The following is a 25331-nucleotide window of genomic DNA, read 5'->3' as shown; positions in this document are numbered from 1 at the left end:
GAACTGAGTGCTAGGAATGCAGAAAGAAAATTGAGACAATCTTTGTGTTCAAAGAGCTCATGTCCTAATTGAAGGAAGCAGCACATAGAGGAGCGGTTAGCTTCAGGAGAATAGAAATGGCTGGTGGTCTTTAGGGATAGAAACAAGATGGATAGCAAGAACATAGGACCCTTCAGTGCATAAGCAAAGCAGATGGTAAGGCCTGGCAGCTGGGGGATATAGTGGCAAAACAGATGGTAAGGCCTGATGTTCTTCCCTCTTAACTGAAATATTTGGAATTAGCAACTTCTTGCTTATCAAAGCAGAGTGGCCATGTCTACCCTATAGCTAAAGGTCTAGAGGGGCCTATGACTACTTTTTTGAGAAAGCAGAAATGGGATCAAGTATCCAAGTAGAGATGATACTCAGTTCTCCTCACAGTGGGTGGGGATGAGTGGACCTGCTTCCTGGGGGGTGAGTGGGATTGGCCGGAAAGTAGGGAAGAAAGAGAGGTTGCAGTGGAATAGGGAGTGGGCTGGTGCCCCTCCCCCCCCTGCTCTGGCAGCGTGTGACTGTCCTGCTTGTCCCTGTGTCCCAGTGGGCTCTGGAGGAAGGGACAGAAAGGACCAGACTGGGCTTGAGGAAGTGCTCTTTTCTCACACTTACTCAGGTATTTGTTACAACACTCCCTTCTCTTGTGTGATTTCCCCAACATCCCACTCCATTTCTGAAGCTATACCCCAATAAGTTTGTGATCTGGTCTGAAGCATTTTATAGACTCCATTAAAAAGGCATCTTGTCCCCTCTTCTTCCTCAGCTCCTGCCATATTGCAAGTAAAGGTTATTAGAAAGTTTTTTTGCAGAATAGTAACAGTTTTAAAAGTTCTTTCCTGCCCTACACCTTCTCCCTGTCACTATGTTTAGTGGTATAATCCTGTCATGGAAACTTAAGACTTTTAGCCATCTGTGATTAATTCAGCTCCCCCAGGTAAACTTGAGCTTCAATGCCCTTACCATAGTTAGCCATAGACCTGTGGTAACACACACTCTGCGGCAGCATAGCAGCAACTAACCTTCCCCTCCCCACCTCCAGCTTCCCCACCCTCAGCCCAGTTCACGTTCTTCAGAGAGCCTATTTACTTTGCTCTATTACAGGTTCTCTTTCTTTATCTTCTTTTGAATCTTGACAATTACTCCTGTTATGCCCAGCCATCTTGTTACTTTTCTTTCCTCTAACTTATTCTTTTCCCATCTCTCTCGCACTCTTTGTCTTTTATCTCTTTTCTCTTTTCCAATTTTTTTTTTACTATGACCTTAGCAAATATCAACAAACGTGAACTTTTTTTTTCAAAGTTTTATGTGTGGATTGTATATTTCCAATTGGAAATATATTACATATTGCATATTCCCATAGACAGCATACAACCATGAATTTCTTATGATGTACTGCTTTTAAATATATATGTAGATATATGCCCTTCTAAACATCCTTCTGCTCTCTTCTTTGTATTTTCTTTCTTTGCATCATTATCATTTTTCATGCACTCCCTACCCCATAACTCCTTCCCACAAAAAAAAGCCATCTCATGCCAAACAAATTCACCCCTTATTAGTGCCTTTTCTTTTTCAGTTCCTATCATCATTCTTACTGCATGTTATCTTTCACCATTTTTAGTCTGCAATGCAGTAAAATATTTGCTGAGAAAAAAAAAATCACAATAATAATAGAATAGAGAATTTTCAGTGACCTCTTAGCTGAATGCACAAATTTGCTCCTACCAGATGTAGTCTCCTAGTGTGACATCTATTAACACAAAATCCAGAAAACGAAGAAACTAAAAATCAAGCTGAAAAAGATTCCTGTCTTTGCTGCTGTTGAATGAAAACAGAAGATGGTCTCCCCACTCTTAGTGAAATCCTCTTATTTTGGGAATGAGGAGTTCCATAGAAAGGGCAGCATTTGCTGTTTTGTTTTGTTTTTTTCATGCTACTAGACTCAAGGACTCCCCAAGAAACTAGTCCATGCACATATACGTACAACACCAAAGGCTCCAAGAATTACCCCAAATCTTGAGTCTTATCATCCACTCAAGCTGATGATTTGTTCAGGAAGCATGGAAGATATCATGGCCTATGTGACAATCATCAGGGTGCTTTTCTTGAGTAAATTCATGACTTGCCCCCGCCAGGGAAAGCCTGGTTAGAGTCCCAGATCTTAACCTGTGACACACTCCTTTGAACATTCACCAAATTCTACTTTCCAGGCAACATACTATCCAGTAAGAGAAAGAATGACAAATGGACAAAGTTCTTCCACTCTCTGGGCCTCAGCTTCTTCACCTGAGGGAGCTTAGTGTAGTAGATAGCGCTAGAGTTGGAGTCATGACGACCTAAAGTTTAAATCCTGGCCTAGTTCCTAGCCGTGTGACTTTGGGCAAATAAACATCAGCCTCAGTTTCTTTATCTGTAAAATGGGGGTAATAATAATACCATCCCCACAGAATTGTTGTAATGATTAAATGAGATATAAATATAAGTACTTTTCAAACCTTAAAGTGCTGCATAAATGCTACTTATTATTGGTAGCTATAAAATGATGAGTTGGACTGATTACCCTTTAAGTTCCCTTCCACTTGTAATGTTCCTTCACTTTTTCAAGCATACTTGAAGAAACCAGCCTGCCTTCCAGAAGATTTATGTGTGATAAATACCAGCATCCAGTTCAATAGACACAACTCCCACAAAACCTCTAGGAATTGGTAATCCAAGGAGGACAGCGTTGATAGGTACAGGAAAGACACACGCAGAAAGTAGGACAGATGTTGACTGCATATGTAAATTATTTATATAAGCTCCATGAAGGCAGGGACCATATCTTTTCTGTCTCCTGCAGCGCCTATGTGCCCTGCACACAATGTACCACTGCTCTTTGTTGAGTGATGCAATAAAATAAATATTTATGAGTTAAGCACATGACGTAGAATGATGGAATGATTGCAGTTTATGTGCTTCAGGTAGAATAAGAGGAGTTTATACCTTCTCTTTGAAAAAAACAAAGAGGCCAGTTGGGAAAATACGAGAGACAAAATGAGTAAGGGCCTTGGGTAAGTCTTTGAAGCAGAGGTTTTTAGGGCCTTGCTCCTGATTCAAAAATCAGTGACTTACCCTGCTTAGAGTGCTTTATTGGCCAGAGCCTGGGCTCTGGGCCCTCATTTATTAGGCCTTGGATGAAGTTTATACTTTTGAAGGAAAAGTCGAAGGGTGGCTCCTGTGTCAAAGTCTTCGCATAATCCCAGTATTGCAGGAGGAGGGGGGTTGTTGGAGATGCATGCATGGGCTGCTGGTTTCAGCCAGCTCCATCTCTTCCAGCCTTTGCCTTACCATACATGTGGGCACACTTAGAGCAATGCCATGTTGACCACCATTATCATAGCCTCCCAACCTCTGTCCATTTCTCACATATATAGAGAAATGAATCAAATTTATAAGAATACAAGTTATTCCCAAAGGATGTGAATAGACAGTTTTCAGGAGAAGAAATCAAAGCTATCTATAGTCATATGAAAAAATGCTCTAAATCACTATTGATTAGAGTAATGCAAATTAAAACAACTCTGATGTACCACCTCATATCTGGCAGATTGGCTAACATGAGAAGAAAGGAAAATGACAAATGCGGGAGGGGATATGGGGAAATTGGGACACTATTGATTTGGGAATTGATCCAACCATTCTGGAGAGCTATTTGGAACTATACCCAAAGGGCTATAAAACCTTTGACTCAGCAAAACCACTACTAGGTCTGTAATCCAAAGAGATTTAAAAAAAAAAAAAAAGGAAAAGGAAAAGGACCTATATGTACAAAAATATTTGTAGTAGCTCTTTTTGTGGTGGCAAAGAATCAGAAATTGAGGGGATGCCTATCAGTTGGGGAATGGCTGAACAAGTTGTGGTTTATGATTGTGATGAAATAAGAGTGAAGTGAGCAGAACCAAGAGAACATTGTACATAGTAATAGCAATATTGTATGATGATCAATTGTGAATGACTTAACTATTCTCAGCAATACAATGATCCAAGACAATTCCAAAGGACTTATGATGAAAAATGTTATCTATTCACCTCCAGAAAAAGGCCTGATGGAATCTGAATGCAGATTGAAACATACTTTTTAAATACTTTCTTTATTTTTCTTGGGTTTTTTGGTGGGGGATCTGAGTTTTATTTCATAACATGACTAATATGGACATATGTTTTGCATGACTGCCCTTGTATAATCTATATCAAATTGCTTTCCTTTCTCAATGTGGGGGAGGGGAGAGAGGGAGAACATTTGGTACTCCAAATTTTAAAAAACAGCTTTGTTCTTAACATGTAATTGGAAAAAACAAAATAGATTTTTAAAAGGGTAGAAGTAACCTTAGAGGTCATTTTGTAGTCCAACCCCCTGAATCAAAGAAAATTCTCCTGACCAAAATCAAGGAGTCTGATTATGAAAAGAATTTTGTTCCAAAGTTCACTTTTCCCACCAGGAAAAAACAACAGAAGGGTTAAGAAAAAAGAAGTGTTATTTAGACTCTTCTCAAATGTTCATTTTAGGGTTCAGAAAAAACAAAAACTAAGCCCCATGGGAAAATTTAACCTTTTCAATAGCAATTTTCTTGTATTGGAAGGTTTTATGTCACCTAAACTATAATGTTTATTGCTATAAATCAGATTATCTGCAATCCACAGGCATAAGGTTGTTTTTTTTAATAAATTCCAGAAAATTACACATCTCAGGTATAAAAACACACCTGTAATATTCTTCTAGATGAGGTTGAAAGCAAAAGATATTTTTCAATCGTTCTCTTTGCTGGGTTGGATCTTTTGGAAGTTAAGAGAGATTCTGAGTTCTGATAGCCATTTTAGGTAAAAGGGGCAAAGTTTTATACCCCTGGTTGTATGTCTGGTAGAAAAGGATGGGAATTAGTTCATGAGGCTGCTCTTTTCAGGAGTGACATCAGGGAGGCAGGTGAGCAGGCACCAAGTGTAACTGGTGAGTTGTACATTAGTTAGTCAGTAAACATTTATTAAGCAACTGCATCGTGTGTGTCAGGCACTGTTCTAAGCACTGAGGATACAGAAGGAGGCAAAACAGTCCCTGCCCTTACTGAAAATGACCTCCCTAGTGGTGTTGCTGAGCACAGTGACTGTTGAGATTCACTAAATTAGTTTCGTGTGTTTGTAGCTATCATATTCTGAGAAGTTGGTTGTGAATTGTAATTCACCAAAGCATTTAAAATAACATGCATATAGCACTTAAATAGTTATCACTTTATCAGAATTATTTGAGATTGTGTGTTTTGATCATCAGAGAGGAGTTTTTATAAACTTCAAACTGTAACATCTGATACAATGCATTTCCCCAGTAAAACTGTCGCTTTTTTATTAGCTGTGTTAACGTCTAATAAAATGCCATGGTTTAGTCAAATGGTTCCTAATGTGCTTTTTTTTTTTAATACTGCCCTGGTATGATGGTGTCTCTTGCCCAGAAGAGAAATAGAGTTCAGGAATAGTCTTTATGAATTACATGCAACTACCAAAGTGGGAATTTTATATGTAAGGACACTGAACTAAAAGAAACAGAGAAGACCTTCAGCAAAACTGAGGGGAGAGAGCTTGGCCTGGGAAATTGGAGGGTGTGGAACCAGTGACTCAGAGGTTTTCTTGATGGTTAACAAGCTTTTAGCTGGAGGTGACAGAATCACAGAATCCTAGAGATGGATAGGACTCTAAGGATCATCTCATCCAGGGCTTCTTAACCTGAGATCTGTGAACTTGGCTTTTTAAAAACTATTTTGCTAACTGTGTTTAAGTTGTATTTCTTTGTAATCCTATGTATTTTATCTTATGCATTTAAAAATTATTTGGAGATAAGGTCCATAGGTTTCATCAGAATGCCACAAGAGTCCACAACCACAGAAAGTTAAGAACCCCTGCTTTAATCAAACACCTTCATTTTAGAAAGAGAGAGATGAAGGACTTAATGATATTCAGCTAGTTAGTGATAGAAGTCAGACTTGAGACCTCCGGACTCCCGATTTGAGACTTAGTATTTTTTCAACTACAAGATAAATGGACTTTTGTGGGTTGATGGATAGTAAAGCCTAGGTGGGAATGGAGGAGAGTTTCTAGGATAAGACTTTGGCCTTATGCTGCTTTTGTGATGATGTCCTATAGGTATAAGAAAACCTTAGAGTCAGGCCACAAAGTGTGGCATTCATAATAGATTTGAAGGTTCTTATAGTAATAAAGTGAAATGTTATGCTTTTTAAAACAGTTTTTATTTTCAGTTTCAAATTTTTTCCCTCCCCCCACCCATTAAGAACACAAGAAATATGATACCCATTATATATGAAGTCATGCAAAACATGTTTTTACATTAGCCATGTTGTGGGGGGTGGGGGAAGCAAGAAAAATAAAGAGAAAAAATATGCTCCAGTCTGCACTCTGAGTCCATCAATTTTCTATCTGGCGACAAATGCCGTTTTTCATCATGAATCTTTTGGAATTGTCCTGAATCATTCTATTTATCCGAAGTCTTTCAAAGTCGATCATCATTACAGTGTTGCTTTTCCTGTGTAAGAGCAGAATTGGCCAAATGGGAAAACAGGCCCAAATCCACTGAAAACAAGAACTCCTTAAAAATCAGACTTGGCTAAATGGAAAAGAAGATATAAAAATTCATTGAAGAAAAGAATTCCTTAAAAAGCAGAATTGGCCAAATGGAAAAGAAGATATAAAAATTCACTGAAGAAAAGAACTCCTTAAAAAGCGGAATTGGCCAAATGGAAAGAAGATATAAAAATTCACTGAAGAAAAGAACTCCTTAAAAAGCAGACTTGGCCACATGGAAAGAAGTGCAAAAATCTCAGTCAGTTAAAAATGAGATTCATCTGATCCCTGCTCTTCATCTCACCCTCTTCCTGTTTTCTAAATTGGTGTATTCCTTCTCTCCTCCCTTCTCTTTCTCCTCTTAAAACCCTCAGAATATAACTAACCTACCCCCTTCTTCATAATTAACTCTTCTACTTCATTAAGGTTTTAAGGGGACACCTGGTTTTTCATTGCCTATTAGAATGTTAGCACTGTATCATCATATAGTCCCTTCTAATTGCTCAAATAAATTTAGCTTTTTAGGTTTCCCTTGAATCTTGTGTTTGCATTTCAAAGTTCTACTCAGCTCTTTTCTTTTCATCAGGAATTCCTGAGCGTCCTCTCTTCCATTAATGGTCCGTTTTTTTCCCTGTAGGATTATGCTCAACTTTGCAGAGTAAGTTATTCTTTTTTATAAACCTATCATTTATCTTTTGGAATATTGTATTCCAAGAGACAGCTTAGATGGTGCAGGGGATAGAGCTCTGGGCCAGGTGTCCAGAAGACTTGAATTCAAATCCATCCTAAGACTCTTACTATGTGACCAAGGACAAGTCTTTTAACCTCTATTTACCACAATTCTTCATCTGTAAAATGAGGATAATAACAATACTTACCTTTCCAGGGTTGTTGGTGAGGATCTAATGAAATACTATTTGTAAAACACTTAACAACCTGCCTGGCATGTAGTAAGCACTGTGTAAATGTTAACTAGAGTTTTCCTTTGGGGGTTTCTTTTAGGAGGTGGTTTTTTTTTTCTTTTAGGAGGTAATTCTCTTTTTTCACTTTGTTCTCTGGTTCTAAAAGATTTGATAGATAATAGGTTCTAATAATTTTATTTGTGCTTTTTTAAAAATATATAACCCAGACTTTAAAAAAAAGAATTGTTTTTAGGGTCTGATTCTTAAATTATGGTTTCTAGTTCAGTTTTTATAGCAGTAAATTACCTTCCATGTCCTACTATTCCAGTCTTTTGATTTTGTTGTAATATTCTTGCTCTCTCATTAACTCATTGATTTCTGTTTGGTCTGCTCTAGTTTTCAAGGTGTCCATTTTACTTGGGTAAGGTTAACCACTTTCTGTTCTAAGCTATTTATACTTTTAACTCTCTCCTCCAGAAATTTTCTTTCATTTTTTTTCTCTTGTTTCATATCTTCTGGGTATCCATATAGTCCCTACGAAAAATTCATTTTTTTCTTTTGAGTCTTTGCAGTTATTATAGAATTACTCTGTCGTTCTAGATTGGAATTCTGGTTATGTCTGAATCTATTATAATAATGTTCTGTATCTTTCTGTATTTATCAATTTCTCATTTCTTCCTGAAACGAGGCTTTGTGCCAGGACCAGGCTCTGCCTCCTACTGTACTTTTAGGTACAGTGGTCAGCCCCTCTTAGTCTCCACCTGAGTTCCTGCATCTGTCTCCAGCTTCCAGGGTTGGCTTCAACTAGAATTCTGAGGTTCAGAGTGCTGTGTCTCAGGACATAGGACCTCGGAACCTGTGGGCCTGGGAGTGTCCCAGAACTGGTTGCTACTCCTCTCATTCACTAAACTGGGTTTCTGACCACCCTGGGGCTTTCTCATGGGGCTTATCCACTCTTTCTGGCTGGTCATGCTGAGAAGCTGCTGTCTTGGTTTGCACTGTCTTGTCTGGCAGCCCCCTCTCCTATTTTCTGTGGGCTTCTGGCTGACGTTTTATGTAGTTCTGGGGTAGAAGTCACTTATAATGTCTCATTGGAATTCTTGAGCATTATTCAATCTGGTGCAATTTTTAGCTATTTGCTAAAGTAGATAGTGTGGAAGCTGGGGTGCCTGCCTCCATTCAGGCAATCTTCTTGGTTGGAAATCCCAAAGTGATTTTCCTGAAGCACAGGTCTGACCATCACTCTGATAGGGAATGAGAGTGAGGTCTTATCTCCTCATACTGTAATGACTCCCTGTTATTTCTTTTATTTCAGATACAGATTTTTCCCTTTGGCGTTGAAAGCGTACATTCTGGTCTTTTCCTCCTTCTATAGCCTTCTTACATATGATTTCTCTGCATGCCCTCTGTGGACCAGCCACATTAGCCTACTCGTTGCCCCTCACACACACGATGCTCCAGCTCCCATCTCTGTGTCTTTTCATTGGCTGTCCCCTCCATCCACCCTCACTCTAGTGCTTAGAATGTTGTCCTACCTCTTAGAATCCCAAGTTTCCTTCAAGAACTATCCCAAGCACTGCCTTCTACACAAAGGGCTTTCCTTGACTCCCCAAATGCTCCATATGTGCCTTATGTATACTTATATACAGACATGTGGTTTCCGCCATTGCAACATCGGCTCCTCAAGAGCATGGGCTGCTTCACTTTTGTATCCCCAGCACTTGGCATGTTGCCTGATGCCTAGTAAAACACCAGAGTGTTTATTGATTGATTTCATGCAGAGAAGAAGGAAGCAGTATGTTGTGCTCTGGAAATAGTAGTCTAGCTAATAATGCCTCAATATAATATAGAATATTTGAAGAGGAATAGTGTGAAATAAGGTTGAAGAGAATAGTTGGAGTCAAGTTATAGAAGGCCTTTAGTACTAGTCTCAGGAGTTTGCATTTTATCCTAGAAGAAATAAGGAGCAGCCAGGGGATTTTGAACAAGGAAGTGGCATGGTCATATCTTTTTGCATTGGGAAGATTATCTTGTGAGCAGGCGGACTTCAGAAAAACCTGGAAAGAGTTGTATGGACTGATGCTGAGTGAAGTGAGCAGAATCAGGAAAACATTGTACACAGTAACAGCCATGTTGTGCGATGACTAACTTTGATAGACTTAGCCCTTCTCAGCAATACAAGGATCTAAGACATCTCCAAAAGTCTCAAGATGGAAAATGCTATCCACATCCAAAGAAAGAACTATAGAGTTTGAATGCAGATCGAAGTATACTATTTGCTCTTTTTTTTCTTCTGTTTTGTTTTGTTTCTTCTTTCTTATGGTTCCTCCTGTTGGTTCTAATTCTTCCTTACAACATGACTAATGTGAAAATATGTTTAATAGGAATTTATATGTAGAGCCTATGTCAGATTGCACACTGTCTTAGGGACGGAGGTGGGGAGGGAAGGGGAGAAAAATTTAAAACTCAACTATGAATGACTTAGCCATTCTCAGAAGTACAGCAATCCAAGACAACTCTGAAGGACTTACAATGAAAAATTCTATCCATCCCTAAAGAGGGTACTGATGGTGTCTGAATACAAATTGAAGCATACTTTTCTTTTCTTTATTTATTTTTCTTGAAGTTTTTTTTTGTCTATGTTTTCTTTCACAACATTAGTATTATGAATATGTTTTGCATGACTGCACATTTGTAGCCTCTATGGAATTGCTTGCCTTCTCAATGAGGGGGGTGGAGGGGGAAAGGGGGGGAATTTGGAACTCAGAGTTTTAAAAATGAATGTTGGAAATTGTTTTTACATGTAACCAGGGAAAATAAAATACTCAACAAGAAAAAAAAGAAAATTTAAAAAAAAAAAGGAAGATTATCTTGACAATAGATTATATCCTGGCAGTGGTTACTCTCCTTCATGAATTCTGTGGTCTAACCTAACTGGCCTTCTTGGTGTTCCTTAAACACAACCCACCAGATGGTTGGTTCTCTGTGCTTTTGCACAGTCTGCTGTCCTAGAATGCAATCCTTCCCCACCTGCACTTCTTAAAATAACTAATTTCCTTCAAAATTCAGCTCAAGGGCCATCTTCAATATGAAACCTTTCTTTATCCTGCCAGGTTCTAGTTCCCACCCATCACTGCCCTGACTCCCAGAGGGAGACAGAGAGAGAGAGAGAGAGAGAGAGAGATTACGTTGTATTTCTTTTGTACTCTGTGTATGTGTATGTGTTGTCTCTCCTGATAAGATGTAAATTCTTTGGAGGCAAGAGCTGTTTCATTCATTTTTGCCTTTGTAATTCCAATACCTTAGGTTCCCAAACACTGAAGCATAGGGTCAGAGAGGCATAGCTGGACAGCAGTTCGTTTAAAAATACCATGGACCTGCAAGCTTAATATGAGTTAACAGTCTGACATGGCAGCCAAAAAAAGCAAAGTTGACCACAGAACGTATTGATACAAGCATACTGTCTAAAACAGTGGAGATGGTAGTTGTGTTATCTTCTGCTTTGACCAGACTTATCGGCAGTATTATGTCCAATTCTGGGTGACACATTTTAGCAGGACTGTTGGTAAACTAATGCATGTCTAGAGGAGATAGAAAGGACTTGGATATTGGCAAATGGGAATTGATTGAGAGAACTAGAGATGTTTAGCTTGAAGAAGAAAAGACTTGGTAGGGTCCAGGGACAGAATAGTTCATTATAGCTGTCTTCAGATATTGGAGAGACTGTTACATACAGGAAGAATCAGGCTTATTCTGCTGGGCCCCAGAGAAAAATGGTGGGAGTAATAGAGACTGCAAGGAAGCAAACTTCATTCACCTTAATATAGAGACAAGCTATTCAGTGATGGAAGGTACTGCCTGATGAGTTATTGATTTCCCTGATGCTGGAGGTCTTTAAGAAGAGGTTGGTCATCTAAAATGTCAGGAGTGTCATACAACCCCGGCCCCATTTCCACATACTCTCTAAGGGAGGAAGAGCTCAAGGGTCATATTTGGAGGAACAGTCTTGATCTGTTAGTCCACTTTTTGTAGTATTGCTTCTAACACAAACAGTTGGAATGAAGTGAGCTGTTGACATTGAGACCAGTGCTGGCAGCATCCCAGAGTAGCTGTGTAACACTTTTAATACCTATTTCAGAATCGTCTCTGAGAGCAGCCCCAGAGACAGAGCTGGGTTACACCAGGGCTTGGGGCTACGTCCCTGGGCTGACGTGCGTAAGCATGTGACCGCTGTTGTATTTTTACCCCATTAAGTATTCTCTTGTCAGGTTTAAAGGCCTGACTTCCTGGTTTCCGTGTGGATTTGCTGCCTCCCTGTGTCTATCTAAAACGCGACAGCAGTGTTTTCATCCTGGAAGTAATAGTGATACAGTTTAGTTTAATGTTGCATTATTTTTAAAGCTGATCTTGCAGTCACATTCCTGATCTTCAGTAATGAGTGACATTCTTACAGGATGTGAGTCTGAATTAAACGCGGTCTCCCTGCCCGGACTTTCCTTCACTTCCTCATTGGCATAGTCTTTGAGCAGCATCTTCAGGACCCCAAGCTCTTGTGTTATATCCATCTGTCGCAGTTGCAGCCTTTACCCTTTATTGTCCTAGTTTTAGCAAAGAAGATGTTAAAAAAGCAGGTAAACTAGATCCTCACTTAACAGCCAACTTCCTATTTTTCTTTTGATTTCATAAAATCCACAGAATATTAATCTCAACTGACATAAAGCACCTTAAGGTTTGTAAAGCACTTCCCATACCTTATTTCATTTGATCCTTACAACAACCTTGTGAAGTAAGTATTCTAGGTATTATCCCCATTTTACATATGAGGAAACTGAGGCTCAGAGACACTGAGTGACTTGGCCCTGATAGTACAGCCAGTAAGTGTCAAAGGACATATTTGAACCCAGGTCTCTCCTGACTCCAGGTCCATCACTTTTTCCACCATACTACACTGCCTATCTACTCCTAGGGTAACAGACCAAGAAATGACTTTAGAATTTAAAATGTCAGAGCTTGAAGGGACCTTAGAAATCTTTCATTTTATAGAGAAAGAAGCAGGTCCAAGGAGGGAAGGTATAGACTTGGACAAGTCATCCAACCCTCAGGGCCCAGATGTATGTCTGTTCTGACTCCAGGTTCACTAGGCAAATGTAACATATAAAAAGAAGTTTAGGAAGTCTGTTGGTTTGAATTTAGAGAAAGGGTGAAAGATCACAATAGTGTGATGGAAAAATAATTGGTAAAATGAGAAAATCAAGGGATCACAATATCACAAAATTGAAAAAGACCCTGGAAATCTTCTGGTCCCTGAACAAGCAGCCCTCTCCATGACTTACGTAACACTTGGCTAACGATATCCTGCTTGAAATTTTCCAGTACTGAGTGAATTCACTGGCTCCTGGGTTAGCTGATTCTACTCTCAGGCAGCTCTGATGGTTAGAAAATTTTTCTCACGTTCAGCTAAAATCTGCCTCTTCAACTTGTACCTGCTGCTTTTAGCTCTGCGTAACAATTAGAACTAGAAAGAACCTCAGAGGTTACATCCCATTTTACAGACAAGGAGCCTGAGGCCAGTGAGGTTACTTGCCTTGCTATAGGTAAAAAGTAGCAGAGCCAGAATTCAAACCCAAGTCCTAAAGAGAGAGATCATATGCCTCCTATGTTATACAAGACGTGGGCTTTTAGCAGAAGACAATAAGCCCATGCCTTAAAGTATAGATGTAATTAACAGGTAGCTGTTTTCCATCCTTCTTGGGCTAATTTTTTCAGCAATTAGGGTATAAGTACTAATGAAGTCAAGGTACATGATCCCCATCCAGGCAAGTAACTCTGGACAAAGAAAGTTTTTTTCTCAGGCCACAAGCCCCTCCCCCTCCTCAGGTCACAAACCTATGCCATTTAACACAAGGAGAATTGGGTTAGAAGGGTTCTATGCAGAGTGTGACTTCTCTCCAGAAACACCAACATTAGGTGTACATTTGTATTGATAGAAAACTGAGTGTTATCTGGGAATTCAGTGAATCTGCCAATGTACTGTGCTGTCCTTTAAGAATAAATAACCGTAAATGCTAACCTGTAAACTATTTAATTGCTTTTCAAAAAATACAAAAAAAAGTCAGGTTTACTTTTGCTTTAAAATAAGTTAGCTTCTTTAAACAGGGTCAGTTTTTCTTGCGTCCTTTAGCAGAAGTGAAATTGTGCTTTGCTTTGGCCTTGACTGCCACAGTAGCTGTTGGAACCATCATGTGCCGTTGGGGCAGCTGAGACACCAGACCCCTGGGCAGAATTTTATGGTTTTATGGGTTTGAGAGAATTGTTGACTTACAGCGTAAGAAAACTAAAAGTGCATTTTACTTTGTAAAAATTAATCTCTGTGTGATTTGTTACCTTATTTTTTTCTGTATTTGCTAAACCTTCAAAGTTGCCACTTCTTTCCATAATCACTCATTGTTGCTCTAAGAGATGTTTTCTATTACTGTAATTTTTCATATTTACTATTGACAGCATTCCCTACTTATTTACCGTGCTTTTCTCCAATGTTTTTTCTTTCATCTACGTTATTACTGACCATTCTGTTGAAAGTAGAACTGGGGAGTCAGAGTCCCTCTTCCAGTATTGCTTTCTTCCCTGGAGAAGGCTGTGTTAGGTTGTGGTAAGGCCAGGAATCTGCCTTTCCAAACCTCTCCTTGCTTTGCCCTGCATGCTTCCTGACGCCTTAAGAAGCAGTGGAGCCATAAAGTGGCCCCATCTTTCTCAGGAAAATGGAGAAAAGGGTGAAGATGCCCTTTGTAGGGGTGGTATTGTGCGGAGCCCTGGCAGAGTCAGGGAGGGACTACACTAAATGGCTTAAGAGCCTGTGATTCTGATGCTGCACCATTCTGCACCAGGTTAATAACCCAATGCTTTCTTTCCTCTAGTTGTTTCCTCTCTTTGCTGCTTGTGGCTGCTGTGGTTTGGAAAATCAAGCAAAGCTGTTGGGCTTCAAGGCGGAGAGAGGTAAGCCAGAGTCATCCAACAGAAGATCGTTCCTTAAAGGACAGTGGGACTTTTTTGTTGTTTGCTTTTATCTCTCTATAATAAATGATGCACACATGTGACTTCATTAAAAAGTCATACAGTATTTTCCTTCCCAACAACTTATGACCAAGAGGGTTTTTATTTGAGCTACAAAGGAAAGTCCTGAGTACAGCCTAAAGAATGAGATTTAGGTTTTCCAAAGGGAAGATCTACTATTGCTGTTGCTTTTTGGAGAGAAAGAGCTGGGGAGCTGAGGGGGTGTTTCAGGCAAAGTTTCCAACTCCTTATCCTCAAGTTGCCTCATTCCTGAGGCAGCATCATGTGGTTTTTATTTTTTTTTTCCTAAGGAGTCAGGAGAGTGGAGTGTTTTTGCGTTTTCTCCTCCTTATTCAAATCCAGATTTCTTCTGTTCCCTTTACTTAATGGCCTTGTCTGATTCCTCAGTGTGGCATGGAGATGACCGGGTTTGCATGTGCTTTGCCAACATAATACAAGCTTTAGTGGAGCTTGTGGGCCAAGTTGAGAAGGCTTCAAGTATCGGCCTAGTAACTGTGGATCAGTTGTGTGAAGACCAGCCCAGGGCTGCTGGGATTTCTTTTTTCAGCCCCAGCAGCTCATACATAGTTAGTCCACAGAGGCACAGAGGAGCTCTGGTCTTCATCAATGGAAAGAGATCCCTATTGATGAAATATATGAGCCCTGAACACCTGTGCTTCAGGAGAGTTCCTGAGAGCTATAGAGAAAGGCAACAGGGAAACATTATTTACATCAGAGTATTTCTTATTTCTTATTGGGCACAGACACAGTCACCATCACTAAGGAATAGGATGCTGGTGGACTTAGAATAAACCGGAATAAAAATTCACCAGAAAGTCAGTGAGTCGGTAGTAAAATAGCACACAAGAGATTTGTAAAAGATTTTCAGGCTACTATTCTTCAAGGCTGACCCTGAAGAATTTCTACATTGCCTTCCCAAGGGAAAGGTTGTAGGAGCTCTGATGGGGGGGCCTTATCTGCTTTGGACATTTGTTTTGCTTTATTATACTTAATTTTTGCAAAGCTTTGATTTTCTTTTGTGGGGGAGGGAAGAAAAATAAATGCTTGACAATTAAAAAAATAAAATTTAATTAAAAATTAGTTTAAAAATCAATTATACCTCTATTGTAAAATGTAATCCTTTAACTATCTTGCATAGGGTTATTGTGAAGAAAACGTACTGTAAACCTTAAAGTTCTCTGTAGATGAGTTGCTTCTTCTACCTCTCCCACCCTCCCTTCCACAGTCCTCTCTTTTTCCTCTCCCCTTGCCCTCTTCCCTTCTCTTTTCCCTCCTTCATCTTCCCCTTTCTTCCACCTTCCTCCTTCCCTCCCCCTTTCTTCTTTGTTCTTTCTTTCCTCTTTTTTTCCCCTCTCTTTTTCCTTACCTTCTCCTCCCCTCTTTTTGCCTCCTTCCTCTCTCCCTTCTCTTCTTCATCATCTTGCTCCTTTTTCCCTTCCTCATTTTATATTTGTCCTTCTAACTCGTCTGCAGCAGAATTTGGCAATAGGATATGTTTTCTGAATTCTGATCTCAATGAGAGGCTTTGAGTTATAGTAGATGGAGAACTGGCCAAGGTCAGGGAGAGCTAGGTTCAATTATGCCTCTGATACATCCTAATTATGTGACCCTTGACAAATCACTTACTTCCTGACACCCCAAGCAACTCTCTAAGACTAAGTGGTACAACAGTCGCCAATCTGTCATGAGTAAAGGGAGTTTCTTTGTTCAGAATTCCCTGCACCAATGAAATTACAACTCTGCCCATTCTCCTCAATCTCTTTTTAATATGGGAACCTTGAAGCCAGAAAATTTTTCCTAATATAGAACTGAAAATTTCCTTTGTATCAGCTTACATCCCTGCCTTCTGGCCTCTGAACATCTGTTCTTCAGCATCCATCTGTAGAGCAGTATATGTGTGGCCTCAATGCTCATCTCATATGTCTTGATAACCCTAGGTCTTTTTAGCTTTGCCTCTCAGATCTTATTTTTCAGCCGGAATGAGATGAGGTTCTTCTCTTGGATTTGATCCTCTTTAGACCAATGAAGTACATTATTGTTTTATTCTTAAAACTTGTGTCTGAGAAAAAATGAATTTTTACCTTCAATACCTTCTTTAAAAACATCAACAAAACTAAGCTTTGAGATGAATAAATTCTGGAAACTTGTCCTCTGTATTGCTTCTATCAATATTCATTAGAGAAATTGGTTTATAATTTTCTTTCTCTGTTTTGGCTCTTCCTGGTTTAGGCATCAGCACCATATTTGTGTCATAAAAAGAATTTGGTAGGATTCCCTCTCCTGTTTTTCCAAATAATTTATATAGTATTGGAATTAATTGTTCTTTAAATGTTTTATAGAATTCACTTGTAAATCCATCTGGTCCTGGAGATTTTTTTCCCTAGGGAGTTCATTGATGGTTTGTTCAACTTCTTCTTCTAAAATAGGGTAATTTTAGTATTTTATTTCCTCTTCTGTTAATTTGGACAATTTATATTTTTGTAAATATTTACCCATTTCACTTAGATTGCCAGATTTATTGGCATATAGTTGGGCAAAATAGCTCCTAATTATTGCTTTAATTTCTTCATTGCTGGTGAATTCACCCTTTTCATTTTTGATACTGGTAATTTGGTTTCCTTTATTTTTTTAAATCAAATTAACAAAGTTTTATCTATTTTATTGTTTCTTTTAAACCAGCTCTTAGTTTTATTTTAGTTCAGTTTAGTTTCAGTTTTGTTAATCTCTCCTTTGAGTTTCAGAATTTCTGATTTGGTATTTAATTGGGGATTTTTAACTTGTTCTTTTTCTAGCTTTTTTGGTTGCATGCCCAATTCATTGATCTCCTCTTTCTCTATTTGTAAATATTTAGAGATATAAAATTTCCTCTAAGTACTACTTTTACCGTATCCCATAAATTTTTGTGTGTTGTCTCACTATTGTCATTCTCTTTGATGAAATTATTGATTATTTCTGTGATTTGTTGCTTCACCCACTCATTCTTTAGGATTAGGTTACTTAGTTTCCAACTAATTTTTAATCTATCTTTCCATGGCTCTTTATTACATGTAATTTTTATTGTATCATGATCCGAAAAGGAAGCATTTAATATTTCTGCATTTTATTATAAGGTTTTTAATGCCCTAATACATGCTCAGTTTTTGTGGGGGAACCATGTATCTCTGAGAAAAAAGTATATTCCGCTCTTTTCCCATTCAATTTTCTCCAGAGGTGTGTCATATCTAACTTTTCTAAGATTCTGTTCATCTTCTTTCTTGTTTATTTTGTGGTTAGATTTATCTAGTCCTGAGAGGGGGGAGTTTAAGGTCCCCCACCAGTATAGTTTTGCTGCCTATTTCTTCTTGTAACTCACTTAACTTCTCCTTTAAGAATTTGGATGCTATATCACTTGGTGCACATATGTTTAGTATTGATATTATTTTATTGTCTACGGCAAGGCTTCTTAAACTTTTTCCACTCGTGACGCCTTTAGCACTTCTTAAACTATTGATTCTTGATTGTAATCCAAGCTCCTTTGCCTTCCAGAATATCATATTCCAAGCCCTCTGATCCTTTAATGTAGAAGCTGTGTAATCCTGACTGTGGCTCTTTGATATTTGAATTGTTTCTTTCTGGCTGCTTGCAGTATTTTCTCCTTGACCTGATAATCCTGGAATTTGGCAGCAATATTCCTCAGAGTTTTCATTTTGGGATCTCTTTTAGGAGATGATCAGTGCATTCTTTTAATGACTATTTTACCTTCTGGTTCTAGTATATCAGGGCAGTTTTCCTTGATAATTCCTTGATAATTTCTTGAGAGATGCTGTTCAGGCTCTTTTTTGATCATGGCTTTCAGGTAGTCCAATAATTCTTAAATTATCTCTCCTGGATCTGTTTTCTAGGTCATTTGTTTTTCCAATGAGGTGTTTTACATTTTCCACTATTTTTTCATTCTTTTGATTTTGTTGGACTGATTCTTGCTGTCTCATAGAGTCATTAGCTTCCGCTTACCCAATTCTAATTTTTAAGGGATTATTTTCTTCAGTTAGCTTTTGTACCTCCTTTTCCATTTGGCCAATTCTACTTTTTAAGGAATTGTTTTCTTCAGTCAATTTTTATCCTTCCTTTTCCAAGCTATTGACTCTTTTTTCATAATTCTCTTGCATAACTTTCATTTCTTTTCCCAATTTTTCTTTTACCTCTCTGATTTCTAAAATCCTTTTTGAGCTGAGGTTTCACATGTAGGCATTTTGACATTATTGTCCTTTTCTGAGTTTGTGTGTTGATCTTCCCTGTAATCATAGTATTTTTTTTTTATGGTCAGGACTTTTTTCTGTTTCATGCTTATTTTTTTTTTATCCTATTTCATGGCTTTTAAAGTTGAGCTCTGTTCCTGGGACACAGTGGGGCACTGTCCCAAGCTTCTGTTGCTGGGGGCCAAGGGCCTGGTCACTGGCCTTCTGCGCTGGAGTTGGAGGCCTCACAGCTGGCCTGCTGAGCCAGAACCACAGGGCCTCAGTTGCTGATCTGTGCTGTGGCTACAAGCGTCCCACTGGCTTGTCCACATGCCATCTGTGCTGGGTTGCCCTAGGCTGTGCTCCCCTTCTCCCAAGTGATACAGACCTTTCCTGAAGTCCCTCCTAGGTATCTTAATTTCACTCTGTCTTCTTGTAGGTTCTGTTGCTCAGAATGCGTTCAGAAACTTGATTTAACATTGTTTCTGAGGGAAATGGGGAGAGCTCAGGCACCTTCCTGGCCTTTCTCTGCCATCTTGGCTCCACACCTCACCCCCCAAGTCAGCCTCAATATTGCTTCTAACAAAGAAAATCAAAAGATTTTTTTTCTGAGACCTCACCATATCAAAAGAGCTGAGAAACACTAGTTCCCATAATGTTTGGTGGAGGAGAAAGGAAGGTTGATGGAGGTCATTTTGTTCCAATAAAACCGTATACCTTGACCTCTGGGTCCAGAGAGCTTTCCCGCTTCAGAAATGAAGGACTTTCCTGCCTCAGAGAGTTGCTGTTTCAGCTGCTGTGTTCTAAGGCAAAGACACAGTCTCCTATGCCAAGGACAAAACCTGTCCCTGTCAAGCAAAGATTTAGAGGGTATTTACTCAGAGGGAGAAAAACAAAAACCTGGGCACTATTTGCAGCTGGCGATGTATGTATTTCCTACCACTTCTTCCAGGGCTGATTGCAGCTGGTCCAGTGATTTACACATTACATTTATTCAAGGACGAAGGGGTGAAATCTGTCTATTTTGTGGTGTCTGAAACAGACTTACTTTTGCCAGTGCTTCTGTGGGCATTATAAAATGGTCAGCCATAGCTGCCTTTCCTGCTCTCTCATTTGTGCCTGAGAACATGGAATGCTGATGGACAAAGGAAGCATTTACTTTAATGTCCACATTTGCCATAAAGAACAACCGATATGAAGAATTCAAATAACTATGAGTTACTCTTTCTAAAGCAATGCAAAATGAAGAAAGCTAAAGGTCAACACGTGGTTAAGCAACAAAGCTCAGATAAAAGGCATTGGTAATATTGGGACTAACTTGTCAAGCTCACATCTGTTCTTTCTCTTTTAGCAAATAGTTTACTATGAAAGTTTAGGTTTTATGCACTATCACAATTCCTCTTTTATGCTGGTTTGTTCATTTACTTGGAGGAATTGTATTTTATGGGGAATTCATTGTGAGTATATTGGAACCTGTTTCTGTCAGTAGGAACTGTGACTCCTAGTTTTATACCACTCTTTAGCCTTCACAAACTTCACCCATATCCTTGATGAAATGTTTGAAGAGAATAAAACTGGGACTTTTACAGAAAACTGATGATGATCAGATTCGTTATCTGCTTTTTTCTAGTACCCACTTTTATTCCAGCAATGACAGCTCATGTGAAGAAGTCAAGTTTTAGCTTGTCCCCTTGTTTGCATTGTCACCTTCTCGTTTATTCTTTCTTCCAGTTTTATCTTGATTTTTATCTTTGTTCTTTTGGGTCAGTGTACTACACTCAGCTGATTCTTTTGATTGCCACATCAGGAACCAGTCATTTCCTGTCCATTAGGATATGGCCAGTTTCATTTTTTATGATGTGTTTGTTACATATCACATCATAGCATTTTCTGACTTTTTTCTGAAATAAAGTATTCGTGACATGTAGGTATGAGTCTTTGGAGTAGTTTACAAGTCTTATTTCTCAATCCTGATCCACATTTTCCAACTGACTTTTCACCATCATCCTTGCCTTTGAATTGAAGATAACTCATATCAAAATATATATTGACTTGATTTAGAGAATCTTGTCAAGTTTTTTGTAAAATTTTTCTCCATGCTCTTGCTTCACGAGCTTCAGTTGTCTTCATGGTAGTTCTTTTGCTTATGCTTGTCATGAGCACTCCAAGACAGAATTACCACATGTTCCGTGTAACTGTTTCCTGATTTCTTTGATTACAGTTCTTTTGTTTCCCCTCCAAGGAGAATCCATGAGTCCTTGTTTCATATAGTTGTACCTTCCTTTTTTCTTTTTGTTTATCAAGAGAATTTCATACAGTTTAGTTCTTCTAGTAGTATTTCAGTCCCTTGGTCATTGGACTAAATCTTGTATTTGGAGTACCTATAGTTAAGTTATAGATAGTCTGAAAACTGTTTGATCCTTAGCACTTTTTGCCCTTTCCCCTACCACTATAGAAATATTAGAGAGCCCCATAGGATTGAGTGCCCTTAAAAAATTTTTTTTTCTTCGTCTCTTGGCTTGTAATAACAAAGGATTCATCACCCAATAGTTAGCTTACTGATGGTGAGTCTCTCTCTTTACATAGCTAAGTTCCTCCTCAGACAGAAGACTTTCTCTGTTTCTGGGACCATACACAAAGCCTCTTCATCTTTTTCTACTCCTCTCCATCCCCTAACTCCCAAGCCTCTTCTTGATTACCCTTTTGTTCACTTTACTGTCCTCTCACTTATTCATCCTTTAAAGCCCCAGAGCCATCTTTCTGATAACACTTATCACATTATATTATTATCATTGTACTAGTCATCTCTTCTGCTATACCATAAGCTCCTTAACAGCAGAGACAGTGTTTTCTTTATCTTTGTGTTCCCCACAATGCCTTGTATTTAGTAGGCATTCATTAAATATTAGGTGAATAATGGTAAAAAAAAAAAAAAGTACCTAGCACATGACATCACATCCAATAATATTTGCTAAATTTAATTGAAATATATTATATAGAACTAAAGGGAAAGGATTCTAAGAAAGATTTTTTTTTTGTATAATAGAATTGAGGACAGGGTAGCAGGAGAGATTTTGTATAGGATAGAAAGAAGAGGGAAAGTGAAAGGAGATGTTGTGAAGGACAGTCAGCAAATCAGTTGACAGACATTTATGTATTTGCTGCCAATTTGGCTCTGTGCAGAGAACAGAAAGAAAGGCTACAACAGTCTCTGACCTCAAGTAGCTTACTGCAGTAGACAAGAAGGAGTAAAGATACAGGTGGAATGGAATGGAATAAAGAGATGAACATAGAAGTGTTATGTATGCTGGAATGAGGTGAGGTGGATAGAAGGGGTATTTGTACGATGGAATGAGGAGGAGGAAGATGGGAGGATAAATAAAAGACAGAAGAGTGAGAGACGCAGTAGAAGGAGGGGTTCTATTTAGGACAGAACAGGTGAGTCAGACTTAGAGTACCTAGTTTCTCCCTGTTTCCTTCTGCAGCTGCATTTCCAGGGTCCAGATTTTTCCTGTTTAGTAGTACTAGGATGCATTCATATTGCATGGTACACAGGAGAATGGTTACTGAAATGGTAATTCTTCTCTCCATCCCCACCCCACATAACACACTGTGTGTGCTTACTCTTTACTGTCAACTTTATCTTACTTTTTAATTTTACATCCATCTTATGGGTTTCATCCAAAGCCAGCTTCAGGAAAGACTAATTTCTATTTAATGCTTTGGTTCAGAAGAAGATAGAGTTTACTTGCTCTGTTATCTGTGGAGCCATACTTTTTATTCAAGGCCTTCTGGAACTAATGTGCTGTTAGATTTGCAAAGACATTTGCAATCAGAATCCATCACTTGCATCATGATCTTAGAATTTAGATCCCAGTGTCCTTCCAGTCCTCCTGGAGTGGTGCTATGTACCCCTGAAGAGCAGACAGCTTCCTGAAGCAGGCATAGTTCTCTTTTCCCTGACCTTTTAGACCTTTTCTCATATTTAATTTCCTACTGAAATTTCCATTTCTCAGTAATTGGCAAAGTGTTGTACGTAATTTTACTTACTATGATAACTTAGTTTTACTTTGAGGGAAGGGGAATTATCACTAATGGGAATTAGTGTATCACTTGGGGGACCTCTGTGAATGTTCTGTAAGTTTCTCTAGGGACTTTCTAGGGGGAAAAAGTTGAAACAGCAATTGATTATAGCTCTTCTGAGACTGATTCTATTTGACTGCTGCCTAAGGGGAGTTTTCCCAGCTAAAGACTAGTGGTAAGCCTCAGCCCTTCCCTGGCAGAGGAGAGAGCAGCAGTAGGATTCAAATGCATTTTCTCTAAGCTCTTGTGACAGTCGGGGTGGGGCGGGAGGGGGGGAGAAAGGTGCATGCATAGTACCCACACCAGATGGCCCAAGCCCAATCAATCAGACAGCTTCTATTAAGCTCCTGCCATGTCCCAGGCACAAAGATACAAAGACAAAGAACAGAGCTTACATTTTGTCAGAGAGACAACATAGAATTGTATACAAAATAAAGACTAAGCAAATTGGGAGGGGAAATATGACTGCCTGAAGACATCAAAGAAGGCTTCCTAGAGGAGCTGGTATTCCAGCTGTTTCAGGGAAACATGGGGTTCTGAGCAGGGTTGGGGGCAGGGGTGAATTCTAGATATAGGAGGTGACCAGAGCAAAAGTTCAGAAAGAGCAAGGAGGCAAGTTTGACCAGATATATATTGCTCTGGATGGCATTGCTGTAGAGATGATTATTAAACTCATGGGAGCTGAAGAAATCACTGGGAGAGACTGTATAGAAGAGAACCCAGGATGGAGCTTTGGGGTACACCCACTGTTAGGGTGTGTGATACAGCTAATCATCCAGCAAAGAAGACAGAGAAGTAGTCAGATAAGTAAAAGGAGAACCAAGAGAGAGCAGTGTTCCTAATGCCCAGAAGAGAACTTTTTCAGGATATCTGTATCTTGTTAGGGGCTAGCTAGAGGAATTGAGTAGGCAGGGTGCTAGGCCATTGCCAGCTGTCTTGACTTATGGCTTGCCACTGGACTCTGATGACTTTGGAAGAGAGAGTGAGGCTGATGACTGTGCAGCTCTGCCTCACTTAAATCCAGTTCACTCAGAAGTCAAGACATCATCCTCATAATGTCTTTGGTCCTCTCCTAGAATGAAGAATGAGCAACAATCTGAGTAGGTGGGGTCATATAATGAAAAGAGTGCTGAGTGAGGAATTAGAAGACCTGAAATTTGAATCTTAGCTTTACTACTTACTATAAATAATTCCTCCCATATAAGTCCTTGAGGCTTGCAAAATGCCTTCCTCACAACAGCAATGTGAGATTAAGTAGTATATGTGTTATTCCCATTTTATAGATAGAAGAAATGATCAGCTAGATGGCACAGTAGATAGAGTGTTGGCCCTGGAGTCAAGAGAACCTGAGTTCAAATCCAGACTTAGACATTTACTAGCTGTGTGACCATGGACAAGTCATTTAACCCTGTTTGCCTCAGTTTCCATATCTGTAAAATGAGCTGGAAAAAGAAATGGAAAACCACTCCGATATCTTTGTCAAGAAAACCCCAAATGGGGTCATAGAGAGTCAGACACAACTGAAATAACTCAACAACAACAACAAAAGATAGAAGAAACTGAGGCCCATACAAGGGTTAGGTAACTTGGCCAGAATTCCATGAGAAAGGTGGGTGGGATTCAAATCCTTCTTTCTATTCTACCACACTGCCTCTTATCAATATCTGTATAACCTCAGACAAGTCATTGCCTTCCTTTGGCCCCAATTTTCCCATCTGTAACATGAATTTTATGTGTCTTTATGTTTCTTCCATCCATAAAATCTGAGTTGAAGTAGTTGCTATGTAGAAACTGATGCTGGAGAGTAGAAGTTACAGCCACTGGTGGCAGAGACATAATGCCAGGGGAAATTTGACTTTTGTTAATAGTGAAAAGCTTCTTAGAATAGCAGCAGTAAAGGAGTAAAGTCAAAAGACTAGACAAGGTTGCTGACCTCTGGTTCTCATAAATTAAGACTTTTATAAAACAATTTTCTTTATAAGAGTCTGTACAGCAGCAGGAATTTACTAGTGAATAGCTTAGTAATTGGTATTGTATATTCATTAACATTCCTTGGGCTTCTCTTTGTAGGTGTTTGCAGATTTGTGGGTGCCCTCTTACATGCCTGTGTGTGGGGTTTTGGTGTTTGTTTGTTTTTTTGGTGAGGCAATTGGGGTTAAGTGACTTGCCCAGAGTCACACAGCTAGTGAGTGTTCTGTGTCTGAGGCCAGATTTGAACTTAGACTCTAGGGCTGGTGCTCTATCCACTTCACCACCTAGCTGCCTCATTCAATATATGTAAAGCATTTTGCAAACCTTAAAGCGCTATATTAATGATGTTATAATTGTTTTTTGTTTTTTTGGCTAGGCAGTGGGGTTAAATGACTTGCCCAGGGTCACACAGCTAGTAAGTGTCAAGTGTCTAAGGTCAGATTTGTACTCAGAT

General features: G+C 39.1%; 1 protein-coding gene across 1 annotated transcript in view; it reads left to right on the top strand.

Annotated features, from left to right (window-relative positions):
- Positions 1-25331, top strand: part of ATRN (attractin) — a 236299-nt gene that overhangs the window by 180069 nt on the left and 30899 nt on the right. The window contains exon 26 of the mRNA XM_027836676.1: positions 14453-14531. Within this exon, the coding sequence (XP_027692477.1) occupies positions 14453-14531 (79 nt within the window). The remainder of the gene's footprint in view (positions 1-14452; positions 14532-25331) is intronic.

The sequence above is a fragment of the Vombatus ursinus genome, unplaced genomic scaffold (genome assembly GCF_900497805.2).
Source record: "Vombatus ursinus unplaced genomic scaffold, bare-nosed wombat genome assembly UNPS02014818.1, whole genome shotgun sequence".
NCBI lineage: Eukaryota > Metazoa > Chordata > Mammalia > Diprotodontia > Vombatidae > Vombatus > Vombatus ursinus.
Note: the sequence above shows the minus strand (reverse complement) of the source record. Positions and strands in the feature narration are given on the sequence as shown.